Raw genomic sequence first — 27,233 nt, 5'->3', positions numbered from 1 at the left:
ATTCAGCCCAAGTGTCACGGCAGAGAGCAGGCTGTGTGGGAAATCTGTGCCTCAGAAGTGCACCGTCTGGGCACGCTCGCGCGCGCGCGCGCGCGCGCGCGCACACACACACACACACACACACACACACACGAGGGTCACGTGGCTGCAATGAGGCTGCCTCAGAGGCCTGAGAGTTGGGACCAATGGCTAAGACACAGTAGTGCCTCAGGAAGCTTGCATGAAGGGGAGACATGACCTGGACTTGGCACCCTCGACTTGCAGATGGCAACAGCAAATGCAGACTCTGCCTGCTGGTCCCCATAAGGCCCCAAGAACCCAAGGGAGGCCAGGATCATGGGCTGTTAAACCCAGAAGGATGGAAAGGTTCCCCTCCCCCTTGCTGGGGTGGACCATCAGAGGGATGGGTTGTTGATCCTCTGAGAGTGTCAGCAGCCCTCCTGTGGATTGGGGGTCCTGGGAACACTGTCCGGGAGTGTCTTACTTGAGTCACATGATATATCTATCACTCTGGTGTGAGCCTAGGGGCAGCCCTGAGGCTAGACAGGGGCTCCTCTTGTGTTTTGCTCTATTTAACATTTTTAGATTTATTTAATGTTATATGTGTAAGTGTTTTGCCTGCATGGATGTATATGTGTCCTACATGTGTGCCTGGTGCCTGAGGAGGCCAGAAGAGGGCATCAGATCCCTGGAATTAGATTTATGATTGGTTCTGAGCCATCCTATGGGGTTGATAATCAAATGCAAGTCCTCTGGAAGAGCAGCCAGTGCTCTTAACAGTACCTCTCCAGTTCCCATGTGCATTGATTTAAAAGCAAAACTCACAGGTAAGGACAGGCTGTAATTTCCTCGGTTGTGAAGTGAAGAGCACGCTGATCGCACACACCTGGGAAAGACTCTCGGGCCAGTCATAAGTAAGAACAATGCAGCTGTTCTGAGTCTTTACCCTCAAGGGCTGCCATGGCTCCTGGGAGTTGTAGGGCCTGGCCTTTGGGTTCCAGGGTACCCTGAGCTCCCTCAGCAGAGGGTGACTTTCTCACCCATGTCAGAGACAGGTCTGTTGGCTGAAGGGAAGCAGTGGGTCCACAGAGTACAGTGGGACCTGTGCTATATACTACATCTCCCATAGGCATCCAGGCAGGCCCACTAGCTTGGGGCAGGAAGATAGTCATTTGACTCGTGGCATTCTTTGCATAGTGAAAGCACAAGAGCTTGCACCCCTGCCTCAGCTGCTGGCCTCCTGTCCACTGCTCTGCCTGTGAGGAGGAATGAGCTCTCTCAGAGGAACAGATAACTCACCCCATGGGCAGGGTACAGTATGGCCATTCTGGAGGGACCTCTTTGGGTGTCACCCGGAGCAGTGTCTCTAAAAACCAGTATCACATGTCTTAACTAGAGGATCCTGTCCCTTGTAGCTCCTAAATTAATCTAGGAAAAGCTGCAGCTAAGATTTTACCTTTTCATTGGTTACCGGTAGACCAAGACCTTTCTGTTAAAAACAAATACTTAAAGAGAAAAAGAAGAGGAAGATGGTCCATTTGCCTTCAAATTTTTTATTGAAGTAATTCTATTCTATGTGAATAGCATCAGGAGATAAAACTTCCATTATTCCCTTTTTAATGAATTATAATTCAGAAAAATCTTGATAACAGAAAATGACTTAAAAGGCACAAAGCACGGTTCTTATCTTGTTTTCCTTCTAGGCTCCCTTGCTGGGTATGTGTAATTGGTGTCTCTTCAAAGTAGAGACAGGGGCTTTTAACATCCTTGAATCAAGTGGTATTCATTTATTGAGGCTTCAAGGTGGAATATGCTTCCTGAAAGGTTTTCTTCTAACCCCTAGTCTAACTCCATTTACACGGAGGTACCCAACTAAAAGTGTGTGCACAGGGGGCTTGGGGGGGTCTGTTTCTGCAATTTGCCACCGTGTTTCCATAAACATTGCAGATGGGTGCTTTGGGTCTGTTCTCCTAGGGCTTGTCTCTGATTGTCAAGTCAGTGGACCTGCAGATCTCCTGGAGGCCCTGTTAAGTGTAGGCACAGAGAGGGTCATAGGCACGGGCTGAGGCTGTGTTCGTGATGAGTCTGCTGGCCTTGCTTGTACCTGACAAGGAGGAAGACTTCCCGCTGATGTGGCTCCGGCCCCCCGAGTGCCAGCTCACTTTCCACACCTCCACTGACAGCATTGCCTTTGTTTCTTCAAAGCTATGACACCGAGGGAAGGGGTTATATCACGTACCAAGAGTTCCTGCACAGACTGGGCATTCGATACTCCCCAAAGGTCCACCGGCCCTACAAGGAAGATTACTTCAACTTCCTGGGTCACTTCACGAAGCCCAAGCAGGTCCAGGAGGAAATCCAGGAGCTGCACCAGATAAGTGAAAGGTGGGTGTGTCAGCATGGGGTGCCGCCTCTGGGCTCTGCCCTCATTCACCCAGACAGCAAAGGCTGCTCTGACAGGGCTCCCATAAGACTGCAACATCACGCGACACCGACATCACGTGACACCGTGGAGCCTAGAAAGCAGCTCTTCTAAAGAGCCACAATACAGGAAGCCTTACCCATGTCTTTCCCCAGACAGCCACATTTCACAGGCTCTTTCTTATTTTATCCCCCCACCCCCGCCCCAACACTGTCCTTCCTAGTTGGGCACCCTGCAGTGGCCCATCTGGAATGCAGGCACCATGTCAGCACCTTTAAGTGAACGCACAGAGGAATGGATGGCGGTGGTTTAACTCGCCATTTTTGCTTCAAGGACTTTATCCCAAGCATAACCCAAAGCTGTTTGCAATGGTACAGGTGACTCACAACAAAGGAGACCCTTCCCCACCCTGAGTCAGCGTGCTGGCCTTGGGGAGTAATGTATGACCTCGTGTCTGCCTATTAAAACCATTGCTGCACACGCTGGAAGGCATGTGACCATGGCCCACGGGCCACGGGGATTTGAAATGCATGCATGCATAGGCCAGGGTGTCTGTGCTTGAGCAAGGACAGAGGGACATTAAGTAAAGGTGAGCTACTGCGTATGTGGCTCCTCCTGCTTTTACCTGTGTGTGGCTGTCCCTGCCATTTCAAATGGTGGCACTCAGCTGTCACCGTCAGCATTGTCCCCCCAATCAAGGCACGCAAGGTAATGGAAGAGGAGCTGCTGAGGAACTCCCAAAGGAAACAAGGAAGACACAGGGCAGGGTGGGCTTAAGAGGCAAGCAGGTGAAATTTACCCTTGGATTATGTCGAAGTTACCGCACCGCGGAAACCGCAGGCAAATGATTGAGTTTGTGAAAGTCAGTGTAAAATACGCACAAGGCTGGTATAAATCAAATGTGCCACAAACTGATGAGAAGTGGAATTTATCTTCAGCAGACAGGGCTGGCCTCATTACCCATGAGGGTCTTCGTGCCTGTCTCTCCCCCCACGTGTGAGTAATGCGGCTCCTTGGCCCTTCTTATGCAAATACTTTCTCTCCTCTGCGCCGGTGACAGCACTGGGATGGGCTGGAGATCTGTGTGCTGTGCCACACTGTACTCTGACCCTCGCCTGACCTCCTGCCTCAGTGGTGCCATCTCACCAAAGAAGGCAAACACGTGAGCAGCTCCATCTCCCAAAACCAACTTGGCCCAGGCACGATGGTGCCTGCCTGTTCCTAGTGTCAGGGGGGTGGAGAAAAGGGGGTTCCTGGGGCTCACTGGTCAACTGGTCTTAGCCTGGAGAGATGCAGGCTAGAAAGAGACCCCGCCTCAAACAAACAGAATGGTGGCTTCCAAGGACCTACAACACCAGCAGCACCACCTCTGGCCTCCACGCACACCTGCACACACCGCCTGCACACACATGAAGGAATCATTAGATAATGACTAGCCATCGGGGCGACCGGCTTCATGAGCTCAGAAAACACGGGTAGATGAATTGAAGGTCAGAGTAATAGACGTTTGCCTCCATCCCGTGGAGTTAGTTTTGGTAGGAGTCGTCCTAGTGCGTGTTGCCAGCGAGGCAGAGGCTCTTGTGGTCCGGCATTCATCTCCAGGCCTTTATTCTGCTCTTAAAACTGAGAACGAGGAAAGCCAGGGAGCAGCCACCTGGTACAGCCCACTCGGGGAAGCACGTGGAGAGGGAGCAGGTGAGCACAGCGGGTAAGGAAGTAAACAGGTCTCGGTGACTACCGGGTCAGGGCTGTGTCCTCCTCAGCATCACTAGTCAGAGCCAGAGGAGGACAAGACCCCAGAATGGCGCTGCTGCCCAGTGTGGGCCAACAGCAGCTCTGTTTGGCAGGATTTGTCGATCTCTGCTCCAAGCCTGCATTTACTCCGTGCACATGTTTACCCTGAAAGGGAAATAATTGCTGCTCAGAAGCCAGTCCAAGAAATGCTGAATGCCTCGATTTTTCTAAAAATATGTATCTCCAAAAACTGTTTTGATTCTCTCCGCTTTCACCCTGAAGAGCTAAGTGGGGTAGGATTGTGATGGGAACCAGGGGCTCCACAGCCGGGGGCTGGGCGCACAGAACGCTGTAAGCTACCCAAGGCAGCTGCCTTCGGTTACACCCAGCGGGCTCACCAGGGTTAGATGTCAGAATCTCCAGCCCCCTGCAGATGGGAAGCCCCCAAGGGAAGGGCCTGAACCTCTGCATAGCTTCTCTTAGTGTATTTTCCCCTGCCAACTGACCGGTGTTTCACCGCAGCCTACCCCTCCTGCGTGCAGACAGTTTGAGTTCAGTGGTCCGTTTTCAGGCTTGCCCAAGGAGCCATCCCTCAAATAGTAAGTGGAAGTGCTGGACAAGAACCAGAACAGATCCACTGTTTGAAACTGTTAACCCATTCTGTCCCCTGAGGGACAACCGGGAACCAAGGTGCAGCCTGAGCCCGTGGGATAGGCATTTACTCAGTGGCTTAGGAGGAAGACACTCAGGGATGTGGAAGAGTGGAGATGATGCAGTTTAGACAGTCCATCATGGGCCACACTAGGTAGGGATAACTTGCTGGCTTGGTGTGTCCATGTGACCCAAGCTAGAACCATCAGAGAGGAAGGCGCCTCAGTTGAAGAAATGCTTCCCTGAGATCCAGCTGTGAGGCATTTTCTCAATTAGTGATCAATGAGGAAGGAACCAGCCTACGCTGGGCGGGACCATCCCTGGGCTTGGGTTCTATAAGAAAGCAGGCTGAGCAAGCCATGAGAGTAAGCCAGTAAGCAGCATCCTCCATGGCCTCTGCATCAGCTCCTGCCTCCAGGTTCCTGCCCTGCTTGTGTTCCTGTCCTGACTTCCTCCATGATGGTCTATGATGTGGAAGTATAAGCCAAGTACAGTAAGCTAAGCTAAGCTAAGTCCTCCACGACTTCGATTTTGGTCATGGTGTTTTTGTTACAGCAACAGAAACCCTAAGGCAGTAGGGGAGCCAGGGGAATGCATGTTCAGGTGTGCACATGTATGCTGTCCGTGTGGAGGCCAGAGGTCAAGTTCAATCCTCTGTGTTCTTTGAGACAAGCCCTGTCAGTGGCCTGGAGCTTGATAACCAGACTGTGCTGGCTGGCAAGGCCTAGTGACCTGCTTGTCTCTGCCTTCCTGGTGCTGGGAGTGCACACCAGAATACTACGCCTGTCTTTCTCCCAGGGATAGTAGGAGTCAAACTCAGGTGCACACACTTTACCAAGCAAGCTCCATACTGTTTCAGTCCACTAAAGTCAGGAAGACTCTCCCTCCAGAGTAAACCATAGAGACTAGAATGCAGGCTGCAAGAAAGTCAACCCTGAGTTCACACTGTCTGTCCTCATCTACCCAGTGGGCTGAGGCCCCTGGCAGGGTCACTAAGAGGATCCTTTGTGTTGGCACACTCTGGGGCACTGGCTTCTTCGCTGTGGGCCATGCACAGGTGGTGGCTCTGTGGACACAGCTGACCAGAGCGTGAAGCTGGTGCTGAGAGACAGCTCAGTGGCTAGACAGCTCAGTGGCTAGACAGCTCAGTGGCTAGACAGCTCAGTGGCTAGACAGCTCAGTGGTTAGACAGCTCAGTGGCTAGACAGCTCAGTGGCTAGACAGCTCAGTGGCTAGACAGCTCAGCAGAGTTCTGTTCCCAGCACCCAGGCCAGGTTAGTCATAACTGTCTGGAACTCCAGCCCCAGGGGATCTGGCATGCTCCTCTGGCCTCCAAAGGGTACCCACCCTCACATGTTCACACCCACATCTAGGCACAAATAAGCACCTGATTTAGAAATTATAAAGCATAAACAATAAGTTGTAAATAAATAAGATGAAAAGATGAAGTGTCCCAGGATGCTTGGCCCACAGCCCTTGGTCACTGTTCTCCTCCAGGCCTGTCACTTTGGTGCTGCCAGCTAGTGTCCCAATGAGACCAGTATATGGAACAATTTTCTGCCACCATGGGGCTTGGTGGTTCCTCTCACCCGCTCTTTTCTTTCCTCCCAACCCGCCGTGCTGTGCACGTGTCCTCTCATATCCTCAGACTTGTCTGTCCCTTGTCATGTTAATTCTGCTGACTATTTGGGGCCCTTGTGTGCCCAGCATCCACAGCAGCACACGTCACACAGTAGGTACGCACAAGCACTTATTAAGAGTAGAGGCGTTTTTCTTACCAGCCTTGTGTTAAAATTCTTGGTTCCCTTTGAAAAGTACCAACTCTGATACAGAAACCGGGGTCGGCATTTCTCCAGGGCGGTGCCGTGGCTGGTAATGGTGATAAAAGGAAGGCAGCAGAGGCTGACCACTTTTCTCTGGAACTCCTGTTCACACAAACACCTCTCCGACCCCTCCATAATAGCTCTTGGCTCAACGGTCAGGTTGTCACGGTGGAGTGAGCATCAAGAGTTACTTTTCTCCTGGACTTAATGTCTGAGGTGGCTTCTCTTTCAGGGAAAAACTCCTGGACCATTTTGAGGAGATCAGCAAGGCACTCAACGCAATGGAAAAATCCAGGCCTGTAGCCCTCGGTAGGGTGCAGAAGGTGCTGCAGGAATGCGGGTGTCCCCTAAAGGAGGAGGAGCTCATCATCATTCTGAAGAGGTTGCCTACCTTCCCTCCCTCCTTCCCTCCCTCTGTCCCCCCCTTCTCCCTCCCTCCCAATATGCCCCTCTTGTACTGACTAATAGCCTGGTATCATGGTTTTCTCCCTTCTCCTCAGTCTACTCACACAGCCTTGACCCTGAGGCAACCTCCAGCTGCTGCTTACTGCGCAGAGACTCCTTTGACTACGATTTAACTTCTCTCAGTGCCCAGTTCAGGGCTTCCCCACTGAAAGCTGCAGCCCATTGCCCTGTCCCTGCTGATGCTGCTTCCCAACCCCACGGCCAGGAGCTGAAGGCTTTTAGCTGATGGCCTTGGAGCAGAACGTGTCCTTTTTCTAGATGATAAGCTCAGATCAACACTTCTGATTTTTTTTTAGCTTGTGTCATTGACTTTCAAGGAAGACTTGGGTTTTAGTCTGTATCTCTGCTGTCTCCTGTCAGGCCTCAGTGTCCACTGCACAAACATGCAGAACTTCATACAACACTCGCCATGTGTTGCTGCACCCGACCTTGAGGGGTCTGCAAGCAGAATCCACCTTACCATGGTCAGCTGTCATTTTCCTTTCAACATAGGACTTTCCCCAGGGTCATGTAGTTATGCCTGTTTGCTCAGTGTTCTGGCTCCTTGTCACTGCTGAAAAATGCCCAGCTCACCCTGGGACATTCTCTCTCTGCTGGGGTTGGTCCTTCCTGAAGTAGTTTTCTAGAAAACGGTAGACAGGAATTACTGCTTGGTTCTGGAATGTTTTAACTGTCCCTCATACAGCTTGTCAGCATGTATGCCTCTGGAATCCGAGAAGAAAATAATTTTCTGGTTTTGAAGACGTTGCTTTGTTATGTGCAAGCTGTAAGAAACCTGCTGCTTTGAATGTGTGCATGCGCATGTGCACACTGTGTATTATACGGATGTGTATGTTGTACATTATAGTATTGAAGTGTATCATAGGATATGTGCATGTATGTGTTTATGGTATATGTAGTATATACTGCGTGTGTAGTGGTATATCGTGTCTGTATGCATATGTGTGTATGTATGTGTAGATGTGTGTGGTGTATAATGCATGTGTGGTGTGTGTGGTGTGTGAGGTGTTTGTTGGTGGTATGTATGGAGCATGTGCACGCGTTGCGTGACAGATGAGTGTGGCAGTGGCGGTCCATCCAGACCATCTTGAAGTGCCCACGTGTTCTCTCCTTTAAGAGTCTTCTCTCTGAGTCTATTTCCAGCTGAATAAGAATTCATGTGTTCAATGAATAAATCACGGGAAAATAGACAGCGATAAGTAATTAGTTAAATGGTTCTGAGAGTCTTGTTAAAGTGTAGTTAGGCTTGATACTTTTATAAACAACACAAAAGACCTCAGACTGTCTGCTCTCCACCCTTCAATGGGTGATCAACTTTCCTGCGCATCGAAGCCTTAATAAGGATCCATCACTCAGTCGCTTGTTCCTTCTCAAAGACCCCTTGATGATAAACATCTTGGCTATTGGTAATTACATGTAGATTATTCTTTCCTAGATCCAAAATAGACTTTTCCAAACCCTAGCAAGGAGGTTCGCATATGCATTTGCTTTTTTGCTGCATCTTAATACTGCGCTGGCAGCTCCTCCCTGCGCATGAAGCAGCACTGATTGTCTGTGTCCTTGTGTCCCTGTCACATGGTCCATGCCAACACAGGCAGTCTAGGCTGCTCCACAGCTGCGACTTGCAAAGCGAGGTTCTCGCCTCTTTGAGAAGCATTCAAGTCACTGGAAACGTCTCTCCTGCTCAAGCTTCCACGCTTTCTCCTTGGATGCTCGCTCCCGCTCAGCTGACAGGAAATCCAGACACTCAAGGGCCCCCAAGAACCTAATCACAGAAGTAGCGACCTTTCATTTGTGTGCACACACGTGTGTACATACATACGCGTGTTCCGTCTGCTTCCTCTTTCTACCTTTTGGACAAAGAACTGGATTATAGCTCACCAAGTAGGCTGTGCTAGCAAGCCCCACACATCCATATGTCTCCTCCATCTCCACACTTAGCCCTTTAACAGAGAAAAAGAAACAAACACAGGTAGAGGATCAAAATCAGATCAGTTTTCTTAGTGGGAAGCACTTTCCCCTCTGGGCCAGGCAAGAGACTTCTGGTGTTGTTAATAAACACACCGAGTGCTCATGGAGAACTCTTGGACCTAACTCAAATTATTCTTTCGGAATTTAGAGGGAATTGTTTCTCTGTCTGAGTTGAGGGCATGAAGGGGCTGCCTTTGCTGCACGGATGTCCTTGTGGGGACATCTGCTGAGATGGAGTTTTTATGGAGGAAATATTAAGCTAGATAGCTTTTGTACGTTACCCTTAGAGAGCTTTTGGCTTGACAACTCATTTCAGCCAGGCTTGGAGAAGAATTTAGTGTCTCTGCCTCAGTTCCCCCATCCATGTACTATCTCTGATATACTTCCCTTCTGAGTCCCACTTCCACACCTCCCTGCACACCCCATAGTTAAAGCCTCTGCCATGACAGGAACTCCCTGACCAGCTTGTGTCTTAGCCGGCTGCTGCCTAGGTATTTCCTCATTAGGCTACTCCACCCCAAATGCCCCAGCAGTGGGCTGGCACCCATCTTTCACCCAGCAACCCTTTCTACCTCCTGCTCCCTGAAGCTCTGAGCCCTAGTGCCCAGCCATCAGGTCTTGGGTCTTCAGGACAAGGCAGCCCATGGCTTCCCCTCTGGGGCAACCCTCAGTCTTACCTCTCACAGCCCTCACCTTGTTCCTCCTTGTGGTGACATTCAAGTGTGCACCAGTGGGCATGTTCCAGCAGGGTCAGCACCAACCTCTTTGAATCATTCTTTTTCCCACACTGCCTCTCTGTATTCTGCAACTGTCTGTTGGATGAATGAATCTATTCTTTTCTTTTGTGGGGAAGCTTGGACGTCAGTGTGCATAATAATCAGATTGACCCCGTCGAGTTCTTGAGAGCACTTGAGATCAGCTGGGCCAGCAAACCTCACCCAAAGGAGAAAGAAGAGAGCTCACCCATCAACTTCTCTAAGCTGAACCCAGACGAGGTGATAAAAAGCATGCAGGAGGTAGTGGAGTCCTCCCAGCCTGCTTTGGTAAAGGTATGACAATTTGCAAAGAGCCCCATCTTGTAAACTCACCCCCCACTCCCCCTGAGAGGCTCCAAGCTCTGCCCTCTGTGACCCCACCACCTCTCTCCAGTCTCCTGGGCATCTAATAAGTTTAGATGAGATTGTTGACTGGAGCAACTCTGTCTCCACTGTTGTTCTATGAAAAGCTGCCCTGGCTCTGTCCATCTCACTGAGGTGGGTCCAGCAAACACCAGGCAAGCTGAGGCCACAGGGGGCAGGCAGAGGATATAGATACCCAGTCTCATGCAAGGGGTAAGGTGAGGCCAAGACCTCGGGCTGTGCTCATACCTGCACTTTGGTACACAACTGCCCACATTCATAGACAAAGATAATTTGTTTTAGAGGACAGAGAAGCTGGATGGCAGTGACACATACACCTCATGAGCCTTCAGTGTGCTCAAGCCAGTGACCCATGGGGATGAGTGACCATAAAGTAGCCTTCAAGAGGTTGAACAGGACAGGCTGTGTCACAGAGACTGTTGTGGGAGACCAGAAGGCCATGGATCATCTGAGAAGGGTCTTCTACCACTGTCTTATGGGTGACCACATTAGCCTGATGTGGTGCCTTGAGTCATGGCAGTGTCTCTGGAAAGAGTGATTGGGAACCACGCTCCTGAAAGTGTGTCCCAACCTGGGTCACAAGTGCATGAGGTGGGCACACCAACCCCAGGTGACTGTAGTCAGCTCAGACTAACAGACTGGCAGAGGCCGCTCGGACCATGTGCATGAGGATCTGCCAGGAAGAATGTCCCTGTTCCCCTCCCCATACACAGAGCAGAGTTCTATGTCACAGCGGGAGGGGTCTGCACAGGTGGAGGCTTCCAGTGCTTTGCAGACAGCCATGCTTCTGCCTGCTAGGAGCTCTGATGGCGGTCAGCCACCATGGACTTTCTCTCTCCTAGAGCATAGCCTGCTGCTTGGGGCCATTCCTCCTGTTCTACAGAAGGGGGACCTGAGGCTGGGGGGTGAATGAACTTGTCATAGGTGGCAGGGCTGTGAAGATGGCTGGAAGCAGAGAGGAACCAGTCCACGCCCTCTTCTCCAAATCTGAGAAGCCTAAGGATTTAAAGTCCTAGCTGGGCATTCTGGCGCATACCTGCTGTCACATTGCTTGGGAGGCTGAGGCACGAGAATTGCCATAAGTAATAGACCAGCCTGATCTATATAGAAGGAACGGTGTCTGTCTCCTCTGGGCTGCGGAGGTGTCTCCCGGAGATGTGTTACTATATCGCTTACCACCAAGGTTAAATTAGATCATAAAGCCCTCACAGGCAAAGAGGCTTCCAAGGCCGCCTCTAATTTTAGATTTAAATTTGGACTTGGTTTGGTAGTAAATGAGATCCACCTACTCCCTCAGGGTAAGGAGGTGAGGTGGATGCCTGGATCCATAAAGGAGGGGCAGTGGGGAAAGAAGCAGAGAGGCGGGCATGCACTGCCAGCTGGGAGACGCTCTAGAACTTGGCCTCTGTCCTATAAGACACGCATGGCCAGTAGCTAGCTCTCTGCGAGGACTTAGCACCCCAGGCCATTAACCAGAAGGAAAGTGGAAGGCAGCTCTGTGGTACAGCATCCCTGTGAGCTGTGGTCGGGCTGGCCAAGTCTCCCAGTTTCTGTATACAGGCCCTTCTGTGGAACACAGGAGCAGAACGCTCATGCTCAGGGTTTCTGACTCTTTGGGTCTCGAGTGACACAGCTTGGCCTCTCTCAGGATGTTTCTGAAGCTAGGGACCCTGAGCCTCAGGGAGGAACCACAGTTGTTTCTTCTGAAAAACAATCTTTGTGTGGTGTGGGGTTCTACAGCAGAGAGAACAGGAGGTGAGCTGTGGGATGGGTGGAGGCTAGGGGACAGGGCAGGGGTTGGGGTGGTGCTGGTTCAGGATGGCTACCAGAGAGGACAGGGCATGCAAATACATCGCCAAAAGCCACTGCAGATGCCACACACCTGTCTTGTTTCCAGACAACACAGCAACACTATACCCGCAATGTTTTATAGATTTCACAGCCTTTTCCTATTTAGCTCCCACACCTGTGCTGTGGCTAGCAGACTGAGTTTACTCACAGACCTCAGGGAGCTTCAGGCCCTGACGCTAGGAGCTGGACTCAACATTGCTTCTCAGGTTCCCAGTGCATCATGGTCTCATCTCCCCATTTCACATGGCTTCTAGCATCCCAACAGCACGAAGCCTCTTTTGCTTGGATCTTCTTTTAAATGGCTGTGCCCCTGGTACCCACATCCCTTTACTTCCCAGCCAAAGAGTCACTCACAACAACCCTTAGCGAGGTCTACCGCTACAGAGAACGTGCTGAAGCCAAGAGAGGTCAAGGACTTAGCTGAGCCACCCAGGGCCAGGGACTGCCCCTCTGTGCCCTGCCGTGCCCTGCTGTCTCAATGGCTGCCTGAAAAGCTCTGTGCTATTTTGCTTACATAGGCTCCCTGCTCCAAGGTGTGCCTGTCTTGCACAGAACAAGAAAGAAGGCCCAGGAGAGCCGGGCTTGTGGGCTGCAGGCACATTAAATTTTTACTTTAGAAGAAAGCATCTTAATCTGCCACTTGATATATATTTCCCTGTGCAATAAGAATGAGTGACTTTGTTTCGACAGATGGGAAAGTGTGTGCATACTTTTTATAGCACCGGTTTACACCTTTGCAGTTGGCCTCCGCACAACTCGACCCACGGTTTGTCATGATCACCGCACAGCTCTACCCGCAGTGTCAGGCTGGTGGTTCCACTCACGGTGCGGGCACAGCCCCTCACACATAGGCCGGGTCATTCATTCACCGGGAGCATTTTTCAGTGTTTCCTCTGCTTCTCTGTTGTTTTAGGCCTTCTCTGCCCTGGATAAAGAGGACACAGGGTTCGTGAAGGCTATGGAATTTGGAGATGTTCTCAAGAGCATATGCCAGAAGCTAACAGACAACCAATACCACTACTTCTTGAGGAGGTTAAGACTTCACCTAACAGCCAACATACACTGGAAATACTTCCTGGAGAACTTCAGCTCCTTCTTGGACGAGGTAAGGCACCCTCCCTCAAAGCAGCTCACAGGGACAGCCGATTCACTCGTCATCATTAGAGCAACCCAGATGAGCACCTGTGATGATCTGTGTGGCAGGCCGGAAGGGAAACTGTCTTCTGCTTTGCGGGGAAGCGCTTTCTTGTTTCAAAGAAGCCTGGGGGCTTGCTCTCACTTGATGGCTTTAGCATTCAGAGGACCTTAGGTCTCAGAAGAAGATCTGGCATCCAGAGAAGTGAGGCCCACCGAGGCCAGGCCAAGGGCTGCTCCTGCAGCCCCAGACAGAGTGGAACATGGAGGTGGGGTGGTCCGGAGAAATGCACGGGTAGAAGGTAGAAGTCCTCTGGGAAGCCAGGCCGGCTTCGTGAAGTGGGGATGGCAATGGCCAGGCTGCTTCCTGTGGCTACATAGGTGGCCCTGCGTCACTGACCACAGTCCTAGCCTAGTCGAGTGAGGAGACACCACTCCACACAGCAGTCTCTGCTGAGAGGGGGAACACAGTTGCTGTGAGGGATGAACAACAGGGTGCAGTGGATAGACCACAGAGAGCTCGCACTGTCTGGGGCTAACTGTTCTCTGGGCTGGCTGCTCTGGTCCATTTTAATGCCCTTTCCAGTTGCCAGCCTCTGTGTGGCCATGTGTTGAACTCCTGAGTCCACTGTCCTCAGTCATAGCCTCCTGGTTAGGCACCTCCTAGTAATAGGCCAATTTTATAGGTGAGGACTCTGACCCAGAGATGCTGGGCGATCTCCTGCCTCAGCCTCCCAGTCTCAGGATTACAGTCATAAAGCCAGCATGCCCAGCTGTCACTCATGTTGATATGTTGGCTTTAGTTCATTCACATAATCTGTTATCCAAATAATCTCCATATTAAATGGAAATGCTCTCTTCCCGAGCATGCGTGTATTCCTGCGTGTGTGCCCACCCTCCTGCTGGGAGCTTGTAGGCTGTCTTGGGTTTCTTCCATGATAGGCAAAGCCTCTGTGCCTGTGTCCTGCGGCACACATGCATACATATGCACATATGCGATGCACGTGTGTAAACACACATGTGCAAGCATCCACGCGCATGCGCGTACTGTGGTGTTAGGCCCTGTGTCCCTGGCCTGCTCTGTGGCGTGATTTTACTCTTCACACGTGGTGGCCGTGCTTTTTGTCATCCTTCAAGAATTAGACTGTTTGTTGTGCAAAGCTGAGAAAAGACAGTATTCATGTGACCCCCACAGCGACAGTGACTTGGCACGACAAGGAAGCAGGGAGTTCCAGCTCAGGCAGGATGCTTCCTGTGAGTTTCCTCATTGTTAACGGGGTAAGGGAGGTAAACAGATCGGCTCTCCCAAGTATTGCCCCAACCTGCCCTGCCTGCAGAGAGGGCAGTTTCCAAGCCAACGCCTCTGTGCCTCCTTGAAGACTGCTTTTCCCGTTTGAATGCATTTGTAGCTACGTTGAGTAGAGGTGACACCGAAGACATCCTGGCTTTTCCCACTTATATTAAATGGTGCCGTGCCACCTACGGGTAGAATGCTGGTGCTTAGAAACGTCCCATTGACACCCTTACTCTTAAGTGTCTAGGGTTTTCCCACTTTTGCCTCTGCAAACACTTTCCTTTGTAAATCAATGTCCACATTTTACAGTTTTCAACGTCTATGGGATACATATGTGTGCGTGCGTGTGCATGCGTGCGTGTGTGTGTGTGCATTTGCATGTTATGGGCACATGAGTATGTGTGCATGCATGTGGAGGCTGGAGGTTGCTATCACATGTCTTCCTCAAATTCTCTCCCTTGTACTTCCTGTGGTTGATTTCTTGATGATCAGTCAGTCTAGCTAGCCTGCTAACCATAGCTTCTGTCTCCCGGGGGCTGGCATCGCAGGTGGGCCACCACACCAGCTCCCTTGGTTTTTTTTTTTTTTAATTTCCTTGAGAATCTCATTAGTAGCATATTTACATAATTTCCAACCTTTCTTCTCCCTACTCAAACTCTTCCCCTGTCTTTCCCATTCCCTCTCAGATTCATGACGTCTTCTTTAATTATTGTTTTATACATATAAAGCCAGAAGCGGAAGGAGAGACAGAGGGAGAAAAAGCATGGTTTACTGCTGCTTGTATGTATATGTGTTTATGTGTTTCGTGCTGACCGCCTGCTATTGATAACCTCTGGAGCTCATCTTTGGAGAAGTCTGGTTTTCCGTCTCTTGGGAGCCATTAACTGCCCGTATCCCGTCATCCGGGGGTGGGGTCTTGTGGCATGTCCACTGATGTCACCACTCGGGTCTTGCTTAGGTGGATGTAATTTTGAGGTCTCATGGCGGCAGCTCCCTGTCACATACAGAAGACACAGTCTCACAGCAGACTTCTGGTCCTCTGGCTCGAGCGGTTTTCCAGCCCTCTCTTTCACAGTATCCCCCGAGCTCGGGTGTAGGGTCGCATTGTAGATGTAGCATTAGGGACCGGGCACTCCATGGTCATCTGCTCTCTACGTTTTAACCGGTTCTGGCTCTCTGTGATGGCCCATTGGTGATGCGTCCATCCATGATGTTTTCGTCTGTTGCACAGAGAAGCTCCTCAGGTGAGGGGTGAGAGCTGCGCTTATCTGTGGGTTTTAGGATGAGTATTGATAATGCAGTTGGGGATTGGGCTGGCTTAGGAATGCGCCTGCCCAGTGTCTATGTGGGTTCTGGAATCCTAATTCTGGTCCTCATGCTTGAGTGAAGAGCACGTTATCTCCTGAACCAGGCCCCACGCCCACACCCTATGTCTACCTTTTATGGAATCCCAGGGCAAAAATGTCTGGGGTGAAAGAGCAGGAATTTCTTTACTGATACAGTTCTGTGTATTAGATTACATCATCTGAAATCATCACTGTCGAAGGTGATCGGATGTAGACAGTGGACATCCGGGGGAGTCACATGTATCCATCACACACCACTTAGCCTGAACTCATAGCTTTGAAGGGAAGAGTTGAGACTGTCCCCCTGCTCAGCAGTATGGCTTCTCTCCAACCCCTCTGCATGGGCCTTTCCAGTCAGACTCTGGGCAATAGGGTTTGAGCTCTGCCAGAGGGTTTCAGGACTCTTGTGACTCATTTCAAATTATTTTTTAATTTTAAAAACTAAGTGTATTATATGTGTCTGGGGTGTGTGTATATAAACTGTCCGGAGAGGTCAGAGATGTTGGATCTCCTGGAGCTAAAATTACAGGAAGTTATAAGTCACCTGGTGTATACTTCCTGCCTTCCAGAGTATTTGCCTCAGCCTAGGGGACAGGGAACAAAGCCTAGGTCACATGTCTGATCCTAAGGTGTGCTGCAAAATGAGTAGGAAGCTGGATGCAGGCTTGCGTGAGAGGGAGGCTTAGAGGAGAGGGGCCTCCCCAGAGATCGGCGTGTTCACAGCGCACAGTGAGATGAAGAGCTTATCAGCGTAGAGCCGATGGTGTGTGGGGGAAGGTGAGCTCTGCAGGGAAGGCTGTCACGGCTCTGCCAGGCTTAGGGTCCTACAGTTGTTGAGTGACTTGATGGAAGGTGAAAGTGTCCAGGTCTGCTCGACTCTACAACGAAAGAGCTGTAGAAGCCAAATGTGGAGAGGAAGAGCCCATACCTTGCAGGGGTGGGGGCATCTGCAGTCCTGCCTTGGGTACCATATGTCCTCACGCAGGATTTAGCAGGGGCAAATGCCACTAGGCCTCTATCCGAGGCACCTGGAGCCCCTCACATTAGCTGTCCTGGCAGTGGTTCTCAACATCCCTGATGCTGCAACCCTTTAACACTGTTCCTCATGCCTTGGTGACCCCTCTACCACAAACTTATTTCATTGCTACTTCCTAACTGTAGTCTTGCTACTGTAATGAATTGTAATATCAATATCTGATATGCAGGATAGCTGATGTGCGACCACAGCTTGAGAACCACTATATGATGGGTTCTCTTTATCCCATCTCTAGACATACTTTGCCCAGCACCCTGTGAGGGTTCTGGAAGATGTCAAAAGCGCTCATCAGTAGAACACTGGGAAGAGGCCACAAAGGCAGCTGATCCCACCCTCTGTACACCCTTCCTCCATCAGGGATTGACCACCACAGTGAGACTGATCTAGGGGGTGCACCAGAGAGGTAGCTGAACCCCAGTCCTGCATAAACCCCAGGGTCCTGAAGACGCCTGGCTGAGAGGTGCACACCTAAGACCAGGTGAACCACAAGATTGTTTACCAGGCTGACGAGCTGAGCCAGGGACCACAGGCTTAAAGGACCACAACCCCCGAACCCCCGTGAAGGGGAGCACAGCACAGGTGTTATGTGGGTGCTCAGTTTGTCCTGTTTACCAACTGGGGCAAGAAGCATGGACACAGAGACCACCCTATGGCACTTGAATGCTTTTCAGAGTGTAGATGCCTTGCTCTGGGCCACAGAGAATACTTGGGGACTCCCCACTCCGTTTGACTGGGGAATTGGGGGAGAATAGGCTCTTGTCACTCAGCCTGCTACAGCTTAATCCCAGCTCTTCACCAGGGAGGAAGAGAAGTCAGAAGTGGCAGGGCTGGGTAAAGTCTTACTTTAGCTCATTAACGGGACACCAGCCATCCTCTCCCTCTAGGGACACAAGGGAGGCAAGTAATTAAAAAGAGATTACCGAAGTGTAATTAAAGAAGCCAACACCTTCCTCACAGAGTGATTCAGCAATGATTACCCCCAGCCAAGGCCACTTGATTCTTGGGCTGTAGACCTGTACCCACGCCCTCAGGAAGACCTCAAGACCTAAAGAAGTCCGTCATCTGGCTCCACCCATTTCTCGTGCTCAGTGACCTGCATGTCCCTTATGAGACATGTTTAAGATCTCACGTCTAGTGTCCATTGTGCAGGCACATGGGACTAAGCCCTCCCCACAGGAAAAGTATCCTAGGTCCTGGATCCACACTGTGGCTGCTCTGCTCTAGGCAGCTCCTGCTTCCAGAGGCACCGGTGCAGTTAGTGCTTCGCAAGAGCAAGGCCAGGGCGGAAGAGCCCACCCAAGGTTGGAGTCCCACTGTGGGGAGGCCCAGGAGTCCACCTGTGAGCAAGCCTGAGACACTTCCCATGCACAGCCCATTCACACAGAAGGCCAGCCCCATGGTAACAGAGGCCAGTGGATCCATGAAGGGGACGGTGACCCCAGTGTCCCTCACCATTGGAGATCGACCTCTCCAGCATTCAATAGGAAGGAGAAGTATTAGGCTTGAAATGTGGCCCAGTGGCCAGGTTACAGGACAAAGGAGAGAGAAAGAGACAGTCCCCACCCTCCTCATGCTCTTGTCCCTCCTCAGCTCCAGAAAAGCATCCCACGCCCGAGTGCGTTGTGTGGAAGACAGAGAATCGCCGTGCCTGAAGGAAGTCACTCCTGCTCAGTGTAGTTTTGGATCTACTGAGTGGCAGAGATGGGTTTGGTTCAATGGTGGTACTGCCAGCAGGTCATACCGGAAGCCAACCCCAGGGCCACTGTGCCAAGGAAGTCCTGCCGAGAATGGCTGTAACACAGTGGTGTCCACCGCAGCTCTGCTGAGTGGGACTCCATAGCTCCTCATCTGACAGACGGGCGTCTTTGGATCCAGGAGTGTGGTGGACAAAGGGGTGCCCTTAGAGAACCCCACTGGGTGATGCACCTTCACAGAATTGGCCCTGGCCACCCCTGTGGAAGCCTGAGTTTGGATCGTGCTGAGCTACTAAGAAGAAAGAACAACTTGTCCACCCAGTGATTGTGTCTGGCCAGCCACAGTCACCTTCCTGTCACCACAATCAAATGTCACCAGACAGGAGGGCATCAGGCAGGCACTACAAGCCAGCCACACCCCAGGCACTGTCACAAATGCTCTTGGCTGGTCACCTCCATAGCCCTGCACGCCGGGGAGAACATTCTGTCAGCACCATCTTTCAGGGGGAGGAAACCCAGGTTCAGAGACCACGGCATCCCCACCCCCACCCAGAGCAAGTTATCAGGGCTGAGATTAGTGTGGACTTAGCTTCCCTCGGTACAGTGAGGGCTGCTTCTCTGTCTGCCCATGGGACTGTCACACAGATTTCCTTGCACTGTGGCTGGCATGCCTCACAGGGTCTCCACCCAGCCAGCAGCAAATACCCGTATCACTACTTATATTCTAACCTATTGGAGTTCGTGCTGAATGTTTGCCGACGGTGTGGTCCGTGGTGTGGAATTTATGAGTAGAGGAATTTATTGGCATTTTCATAAGTGACTTTGCCCCGGAGTTTATTGGGTTATCAAAGAGCCAAAGGGGCGGCTTTGACTCTGAACTTTATGTCAGTTTCACACCCTGGAAGGATTTGTGTGGTGGGAATTTACACAGGCCTGGGCGGATTCCATGCGAGTGCCCACTGCATACCAGAAGTGAGCTGGAGAGCTAGGAGACAGTGAGGGGAAGGGGGTAAGAGAGTTAGGACTCAGGTAGGAGTGGCTCTCTGATGAGCCTATGGCCCTGGAAGGGCAAGTTAGAGCTGCAGCTCAGACCCACCACCCAGTGACCTCCTCCAGCTAGGCCCCACTTCCGATCGCCTCCCACAGTCTCCCAGCTGGGGACCAAATGTCCAAACACAGGACCCTGTGGGGATACTTGACAGTAGTCTTCACAGTCCTCACACCACCATGACAATTGGGGTGGCACCTGGGGTGGTGAGGTCATGCCTCACTATGCAGACAGTCCTAGGTCTTGACACCTGCCCAGTGGTCTTCCCTGGGGCTCGAGCACCCCCTTAGCTCCCTCTGCCTCTCTGTGTCAGGCAGGCGTCACAGGAGAGCAAGAGCATCTTCCTCCCTGAGCTCAGGCTTCATTTTCATCTAAGTTTTCAATGCTTTTTTTTTTTTTTTTTTTTTTTTTGGACAGGCAGTTCCGCCGCTATTATTTTTAGATTCATTTTAGATTCATTTACCCACTGTAAATATAAATGAAGGCACAGTACAATTAATTTCCCTGCTAATCAAAATATTTGATCAAATGAAGCAATCTTTCAATTTTTGGAACTAATTATAACCTTCTCTAGAAGGAAGTGCCGAGTTCTGTGCTGTTTCTAATTAGAAGCCTCCTGCTACCTGCTGAGTTCCTGCCATGAGGCTTCAGAGGCTCCCTCCTGGGGGGACTGTGGGTGAAGCTGTAGGTTGTCACTGAGCAGAGCCTGCTCTGTGAAGCATGGCTGGATGGGATAGCTCTGGTCTTCATAGTAGGTTTGTACACCAATGGGTTTCTAAGCCAACCTCGGAATGGACCTCCCTAAACCACCACCTTTCTGAATCTGCTTGCTCTAGGGCAAGGTTACTACCACTTCTGGTACCATAGGTGCTTCAAGAGCATAAGGTCACCAGGAGCTGGGCTCTTCTTTCTCGATTATGCCCTGAGCGCCCCCCCCCACAGAGAGAGAGAGAGAGAGAGAGAGAGAGAGAGAGAGAGAGAGAGCTGACTGCTGGTAGAAAGTGTCTGCATCTGAAGCTGATGGCGGCGTCTTCTCTGATTAGAAAGAACATTCCTCTTAGTCACAGAAAAAAAAAAAGCACAATTTCCCCCATTCGGATGGGGCACAAAAGCGTCAGACTGGGAGCCATCTGTTCTCTCTTGGCACCCACGGGTGCTCAGTGAGGCTTTTGGGGGCTGAGCTGAGGCAGTGGGCGCCAGAAGGCCAGAGCCCAGCAGGCTCTGCGCAAAGCCCACGGAAGCCTGGCTCTGCCCCCACAACACCATGGGGGACGTTGGTGTATATATGGGGGCACCAGTGCCTTGAAGTTGCCAGCGGCCCGAGGAACTTCATGTCAGCGCTTTAGAAGTGAGGACAGCCGTGGTCCCTGTGCATGAGATTTTCAGTGACCTCGCTTTCTCTGTGCTTCCTGGGTGACCTCAGTGGAACTGTAGGCGTAACTCTGGTACACAGACAAACACATCTCTAGCCGGAGTGAGCAGTGACTGTGTCAGCCAGGGGTTCCGTCTCCTATTCCACAAACTCAGTCCCTGGGTGTCATCTTGGACAGCATTTGAGGTCCTCCTTTCCTCACCCCCCCCCGTCACCTTTCTGGTGAGATGGGGATGATATGGTCACAGTGCCCTGTTGGCTGGCTGGCTGTAGAGGGGCATGTTTGGCCAGTGCCTGGTTAGAATGTGAGTACCACTCTTCACGCTCTGTGCCTTCATGACTGTGGCAGGAGGGCAGGCCATGTCTCCTTTTGAGGGTCCTCTCCCTTACCTACAGGACTTGGCCCACATTTCTCCCCCAGGACACTAAGTTCCATATGAACAGAGCATGGAGAGCCATTCCCTACCTGGGCCCCCAGGTGACTTAGGCATGCTACAGAGATCAGCAAGTGTCTGCCTGTCCCAGCGTCCAGGCCTATGGTGTGTTTGCCATGGGAAGATGGCTCAGGCAGGTGTGTCACCCACTCGTGGGGCTGGGACCTAGGAGTGTGACCACTGCTTCTGGGATGGAGCTGCACAGATGGGCAGCAGGGGAATCTGGGTCAGCATCAGAGATGTGAGTCTGGCCAGCGTCCTGCCCTACACACCTCTCAGACTGTAGGCGTGTGGGGCGTTTGTGGATCATGGTGCACACAGGGGTGCACATGTGTGGTTCCTTATGTGGCTGTCTTGTGGTCCTCTCCCATTCATTCTCTTGCATTATAGATGCTCTCTTGCTAAGTCTTTGCTTGGAACCATCTGCAGAAATAGCCCATTGCCCCTAACCATGCACGTAAGGTTATCCATTATTGCCAGCACTTTATTGTATCTTGTTAATTTTCTCTCTCTTATTTTCTAAAGAGGATTCAGAACGAGTCAGGGCTGAGTTGACCACAGGGATACTTTCTGGTATGGTTAAGTGCCTTCTCTCTAGCACAGAGACGATCAGAGTTCCCAGTTGGCTAAAGTAGAATCTGGCTGCCTTGTCATTTCCTTGTCTCCAGATGGTTGACCCACGGCCACCACCCAGAGCAGGCAGAATCCTGCCCTCCCCCGTCATTATACCGTAACCAGCAACACTGACATCACTGTGTATCTGCTGTTTGTCTTTGGTTCCACTGTGCCCCCAACATCTTCCCTAACTCCTAGAGACTGACTCACTCTCTCTCTCTCTCTCTCTCTCTCTCTCTCTCTCTCTCTCTCTCTCTCTGGGAGACAGAGGACAGGGACCCTTGCTCTCTGTGAAGTAAGAATAGAAGTGTGACAGGAAACTGATGAGGGAGGGGATGGGTGGATGAGGCTCCAAGATGCCAGACTGGAGGAGGAATGGAGACAAAGCCTGCAGCCTCCCGGGGCAGCACTGTAGCCCTGGTGTTCCCCAAGCTGGCAGGGGCTCTCAGCAGGAACAGGGTAAGTGAGGTCACAGAATGCAGGGGCCCATTGTGAAGCTGGCCTCTTGTCCTAGGGCTCATAAGGGTCTGGCCTTGATTGGTCCACACTTCTGGGAGAGGGCCCAGAGGAGCACGCCCCTCATCAGCATGAGGTGAGACCAGGGCTGGAGTCAGAAAACACTCAGCACAGGTGGCTGCAGGCCTTGGGGCTTCCAGGAGCTGAGGCAGAAGCCATAGAGGATTGCGCTTTGATGCTCAGGGTAAAAGGGCGATCGTTGATGAAACTGATGAGCCACATCTTGTTTGGGTCCACCCCTCACCGAGGCCATCCAGCTAAGGCAGCCGCACTGCTGCCTAGCGCTGTCTAGGAAAGGCTCCATAGGAGGGGCTGATGCTCAATCACCGCTGGGCAGAGTCAATGCCCGCCAACACAGAGTGAGTCTTAGCCAAGCTCTGTGACTCTCAGCAGTCACAGGCGCAGCCAGCTTCAGTCTCTTGTGGCCACGCCTTTTCCAAGACAGCGTGTATTTTTCACTTGACCTTAGCCAAAAGGCTGAGAAGCGGTGACTGCGTGTTTTTCAATCATTGATGTAATTGTCAAAATGTCTATTGATTCCCATCCACCTCGCATATCCAGTGAAGGTGTGTGGGGAGAGGAGGAGGAAGGGATGGAGGGAAGAGAGGGAGACTGTGTACATCAGCTGTTAGTCCGCAGGAGCCATCCACCTTGTTGGAGATAGGCTCTCTCACTGGCCTGAGACTCCATTAGTCTACACTGGCTGGCCCATGAACCCCAGGGGTGCTGCTGTCTCCATTTCTCTCATGCTGGGATTGTAGGGTCACACTGCCCTGCCTTCTTTTAGGGGAAGACCTGGGGATCTACTTCAGGTCCTCGTGTGCCTCTGTGGCAGGTACTTTACCCACTGAGCCATCTTCCCAGGCCCCAGAGAGGGTTTATTTCTTGGAACTTGAAAGGGGCTTGTGGCTTAACTCTGACTCCATCAGGAGCGTGGCCTCACCCTCCACTCATTCCAGTCACAGTAAATGCAGGTTTCTCTCGGGAAGCTTGGTTTCTCTCAGGATCTCACCCATGGGGTCAGCAGCCTGTCATCGATGAATGATGTGGAACTCTCCTCACTTCGGCTTGTAACTCTAGTGCCTCTCAGGGGCAGGAATTGCTCTAGCAGTTTTAATTCAAATTGGACCATGGTCCTCAAGCATTTGGAGACTTTCTAGTTGATTCGCCTATCTAACAGCAGTAATGTCTTCAATATGCTGTTCTCCATTTTCTTGCCTCATCTTAAGGAGCAGGTCTTGTAAAAATGGGTACAGTAGGGGAGGCATGGAGGTACACATCTGTCACCCCATCCCAGGGAAGCTTGAGGCATGGGGACCCTGAGTGAGGCCAGCCTGAGCTACGTAGATGAGTCACAAAATAAGTAAATGAAGCCTGACTATTTAAGGCTGACAGCAGGCCAGCATTGCTACTCAAGCCTGGAGACCCGAGTTCAGCCACTGGAACCAGCGTAATGGTAGGAGGAGAGAATGAACTGCAAAGGGTTATTATTTCATGTCCATCACCTCACGGTCTTCTCCTTGGGACAGTTTTATTCCTCCTCAGTAAAGGCAAAGAGTGGGCAAGCCCTTTCTCATAGAGCCTTACAGGCCAGCAGAGGAGTGTAGTCGAGACTAGCCCCAGGCCTCCCTTTCTCCCATACTGAGCTCCCACAGTGTTTCAAGTGTGCTTTTGGACTCAGAGTCAGGACTCCACCCTCTTCTCTGTGGGCGCTGACATCTTGTGGAAGGGCAGGGATGCTAGGGGATGCCAAGCTCTGGGATTCACCCTTCCAACCATCTGAGTTTGGAAATGCATGTGCCTCACCAGAAATTCCACCTCAGTTTTTCCCAATGGAGAGAATGATGACAATTTACTTTCCGGATGATTCCAAGCGGGCAAGCAATGACTCTGGTGCCCATGGGTGGTCGGAGCTGGCTGGGGTCTGAGTGGAATGTGTAGTCTGTTTCCGAGGATGCTCTCAGTTGCTGTCAGTTTGCTAGTTTCATAAAACATGCAGACATCACTGTTGGGTTACTTAAAGTGTGGCCAATTTGAAATATTAGTTGGGAGCATTTATTGTCAAAGCCTGCTGATTGCCTCGCACAGCACTGATATCCACAGTAAGTGCCAGTGTCAAAGCAAGGATCATAAGACCGTCATCAAGGTGGGCCAGGGCCAGGCCAGTATTGCACTCTCTTGCCCTTTGCTTAGGTCTTTGCCAGCATCACCTTCTGATGCTACCCCGCTTCAGACAGTTGGCTTACTCAGCAAGCTGTTGTAGGCTAAAACCTCTACTAACACACACTTTCATCCTATGGTCTCCCAAGCCTGGCTGAAGCTTACTGCCCAGTCTCCCCAGAGACCTGACCTGGCCACTCCCCCTCCTCCCCCACCCCAAATAAGCTGAGAGTCCCTGCCTGTTTTCCCGGCCCCTTTGATGATGTTTTGTAAGTGACTGCTCCTGGCTTGCCACTCCATTTATCCCCATAGTGAAGCACCAGACACTGATCGTAGGGTTTAGTCCTCCTCAGGGGACCCCCCCAACTGCAAGCCCTTCACTTGCTCATAGTTATGATGAAACGTTGCTTCTGTCCAAGAAGTCCCTGATTCTGGCCTAGGTTGTACATCTCTGCCGGGCTCCCCAGAACCCTGGACAGCTCCACTCACCATTGTGGGTTCTGGGGAATCCAGCTTAAGTCCTTATGCTAACCTAATGCGGTTAGCATTTTACTAACGGAGCCATCTCCTCAGCCCTTGGATGTGTTAAACGAACCCAAAGAAACAGCCATCAAGAGGGAACAGGAGAGAGTTTATGGTGCATGGCCCCTTGGGCTTCTCAGCCCACCTTCCAAGGGCAGAGTTTCACCCTGGGGACCACTTTCCTGGCAAGTGATCCTGGGCTTCCACACAGCTGGGCCGACCTGTTGTTAGAAATCATGACACATCCGCTCCTCTCTTTCCCATTAAGCTGTGCCCCCTGCACCCAGAGATAAGAGGCATCCACTGTTCACTCAGCGGATCCACTATCATTCTGTTCTCTGCAGACTGCTGATGAGTGGGCAGAGAACATGCCCAAGGTCCCGCCTCCCGAATGCCCCAAAGAAACATCCAGCAGAGAGATCTTAGCGCGAGTGCAAAAGGCAGTGACTTCCCACTACCACACCATCGCCCAGGAGTTTGAGAACTTCGATACCCTGAAAAGCAACACGGTCTCCAGAGATGAGTTCAGGTCCATCTGCACCCGTCACGTGCAGATCCTGACAGACGAGCAGGTAAGAGTATGCCGCCCTCACCCCAAGCAGGTGTCAGAGCAGACAGCTCTCCACTGTGCTTTGCTTAAGGTAATTTCCTCCCTCCTCCTTCTCTTTTCCTCCTCCTTCTCTTTCCTCACCCTCCCCTTCCTCTTCCTTTCTCCCTCATAAGGTCTCCCTATATTATTATTATTATTATTATTATTATTATTATTATTATTATTACCCTTAATAACCTGGAACTCGATTTGTAGAGGAAACTGACCTTGGACTTGGGTCAATCTTCCTCTTCTGCCTCCCCCCATTAGTGCCTGTGTGAGCTCCCATACCCTTCTGGGGTCTTAGTTTGTTGTAAATCATACTGAAACTCACGGAAGCCTCTGTTGCTTTAACATCTGTGAACATTTCTGTCAGGGCAAGCTTCATGTCCCGTTTGCTGTTAAAATGAGTCCCAGCTCCCAGTCTCCTGCATCTACGATCATCTGGTACTGGGATGATTGACATTGATTTCCCTCTCTGTGTCACATCCTGGGCAGCACGCTGTGCCACTCACATTGGCAATGGTGCCAGAGCACTAAGTACTGATTAACCGCCATCTTGTTTCCATGACCTAGCTCAACCACATGATAAAAACTTACCTCATGCTCAAAAGAATCCAGCTCTCCAGAGCTCTGTGATTGGGGGAGGGGACATGGGCTTGGAAACCTGTGGATACAGTTGGCCTTCTGGGGGCGGGAGTGAGAGCGCTGGGGGGGCAGTTCCAGTGCAGGCTGTCAAGGTCTGTGTGAAATGTGTTCTTAGCTATCCACCATCAGAGCTAGGTCTGCCTGGCTATTGCTTCAGATGACAGACCACAGCCCCTCCTTACAGGCAGGTGTGAGGTGTGAGGGAACTTGTACATTTAGCCTTATCATGAAGGAGGATCTCTCAATATTTTGCTTGCGATTTTCCCCCAAAACAGACACCCCTAGCAAGTGAGAAAGATGCTTGCAGATAATAAAATAACTCAGACTTCTGCACCTGTCCAGCTAGGCACCTGTGTAGTGGTACACCTGACCAGCTGGGCACCTGTGTAGTTGTACACCTGGCCAGCAGTGTGCCTGACCAGCTGTACTCCTGTCCAGCTGTGTACCTGGCCAACTATGTGACACAGAAAAGCCAGTTGGCATCTCTGTATGTTTCCCACCATGTTTCTGGCACCCTAGCCAGCTGCCTTCTCTGCCCCTGCCAGGACCTGGCCCCTGTATCTCTTGCTGCCTACTCCTTTCAGATTCTAAGCAAAAGGAGGCTTTTCTCAGCCCCACTTGGCCTTTTCCGCTCCCTCCATCCTCCCAGTTTCCATGGCCCTGATCCCCTGACCCAAGCCCTGGCCTCTGAGCAGGTTTCTGGGTACATAGCCACCAATCTTGATGTGCAGCAAATGCCCAGATCCAGCAAGCCCACCCATGCACAAGG

General features: G+C 51.3%; 1 protein-coding gene and 1 long non-coding RNA gene across 9 annotated transcripts in view; one reads left to right on the top strand and one right to left on the bottom strand.

The window, feature by feature from the left end:
* The window catches only part of Efcab6 (EF-hand calcium binding domain 6), a 187,389-nt gene that overhangs the window by 147,426 nt on the left and 12,730 nt on the right, over positions 1-27,233 (top strand). For all 8 annotated transcript variants that reach the window (XM_087557480.1, XM_087557478.1, XM_087557481.1 and 5 more), the window contains 5 exon segments: positions 2,206-2,385; positions 6,863-7,012; positions 9,920-10,115; positions 12,970-13,161; positions 25,572-25,799. In XM_087557480.1, the coding sequence (XP_087413606.1) occupies positions 2,206-2,385; positions 6,863-7,012; positions 9,920-10,115; positions 12,970-13,161; positions 25,572-25,799 (946 nt within the window).
* On the bottom strand, positions 1,538-6,977 carry LOC102549885 (uncharacterized). Its single transcript, XR_015625827.1, has 2 exons — positions 6,586-6,977; positions 1,538-4,321 (listed from the first exon to the last, which is right to left on the bottom strand). It is a non-coding gene; the product is annotated as an uncharacterized LOC102549885 (long non-coding RNA).

This window comes from Rattus norvegicus, chromosome 7, assembly GCF_021556685.1.
Source record: "Rattus norvegicus strain SHRSP/BbbUtx chromosome 7, alternate assembly SHRSP_T2T, whole genome shotgun sequence".
NCBI classification, from domain to species: Eukaryota; Metazoa; Chordata; class Mammalia; order Rodentia; family Muridae; genus Rattus; species Rattus norvegicus.
Note: the sequence above shows the minus strand (reverse complement) of the source record. Positions and strands in the feature narration are given on the sequence as shown.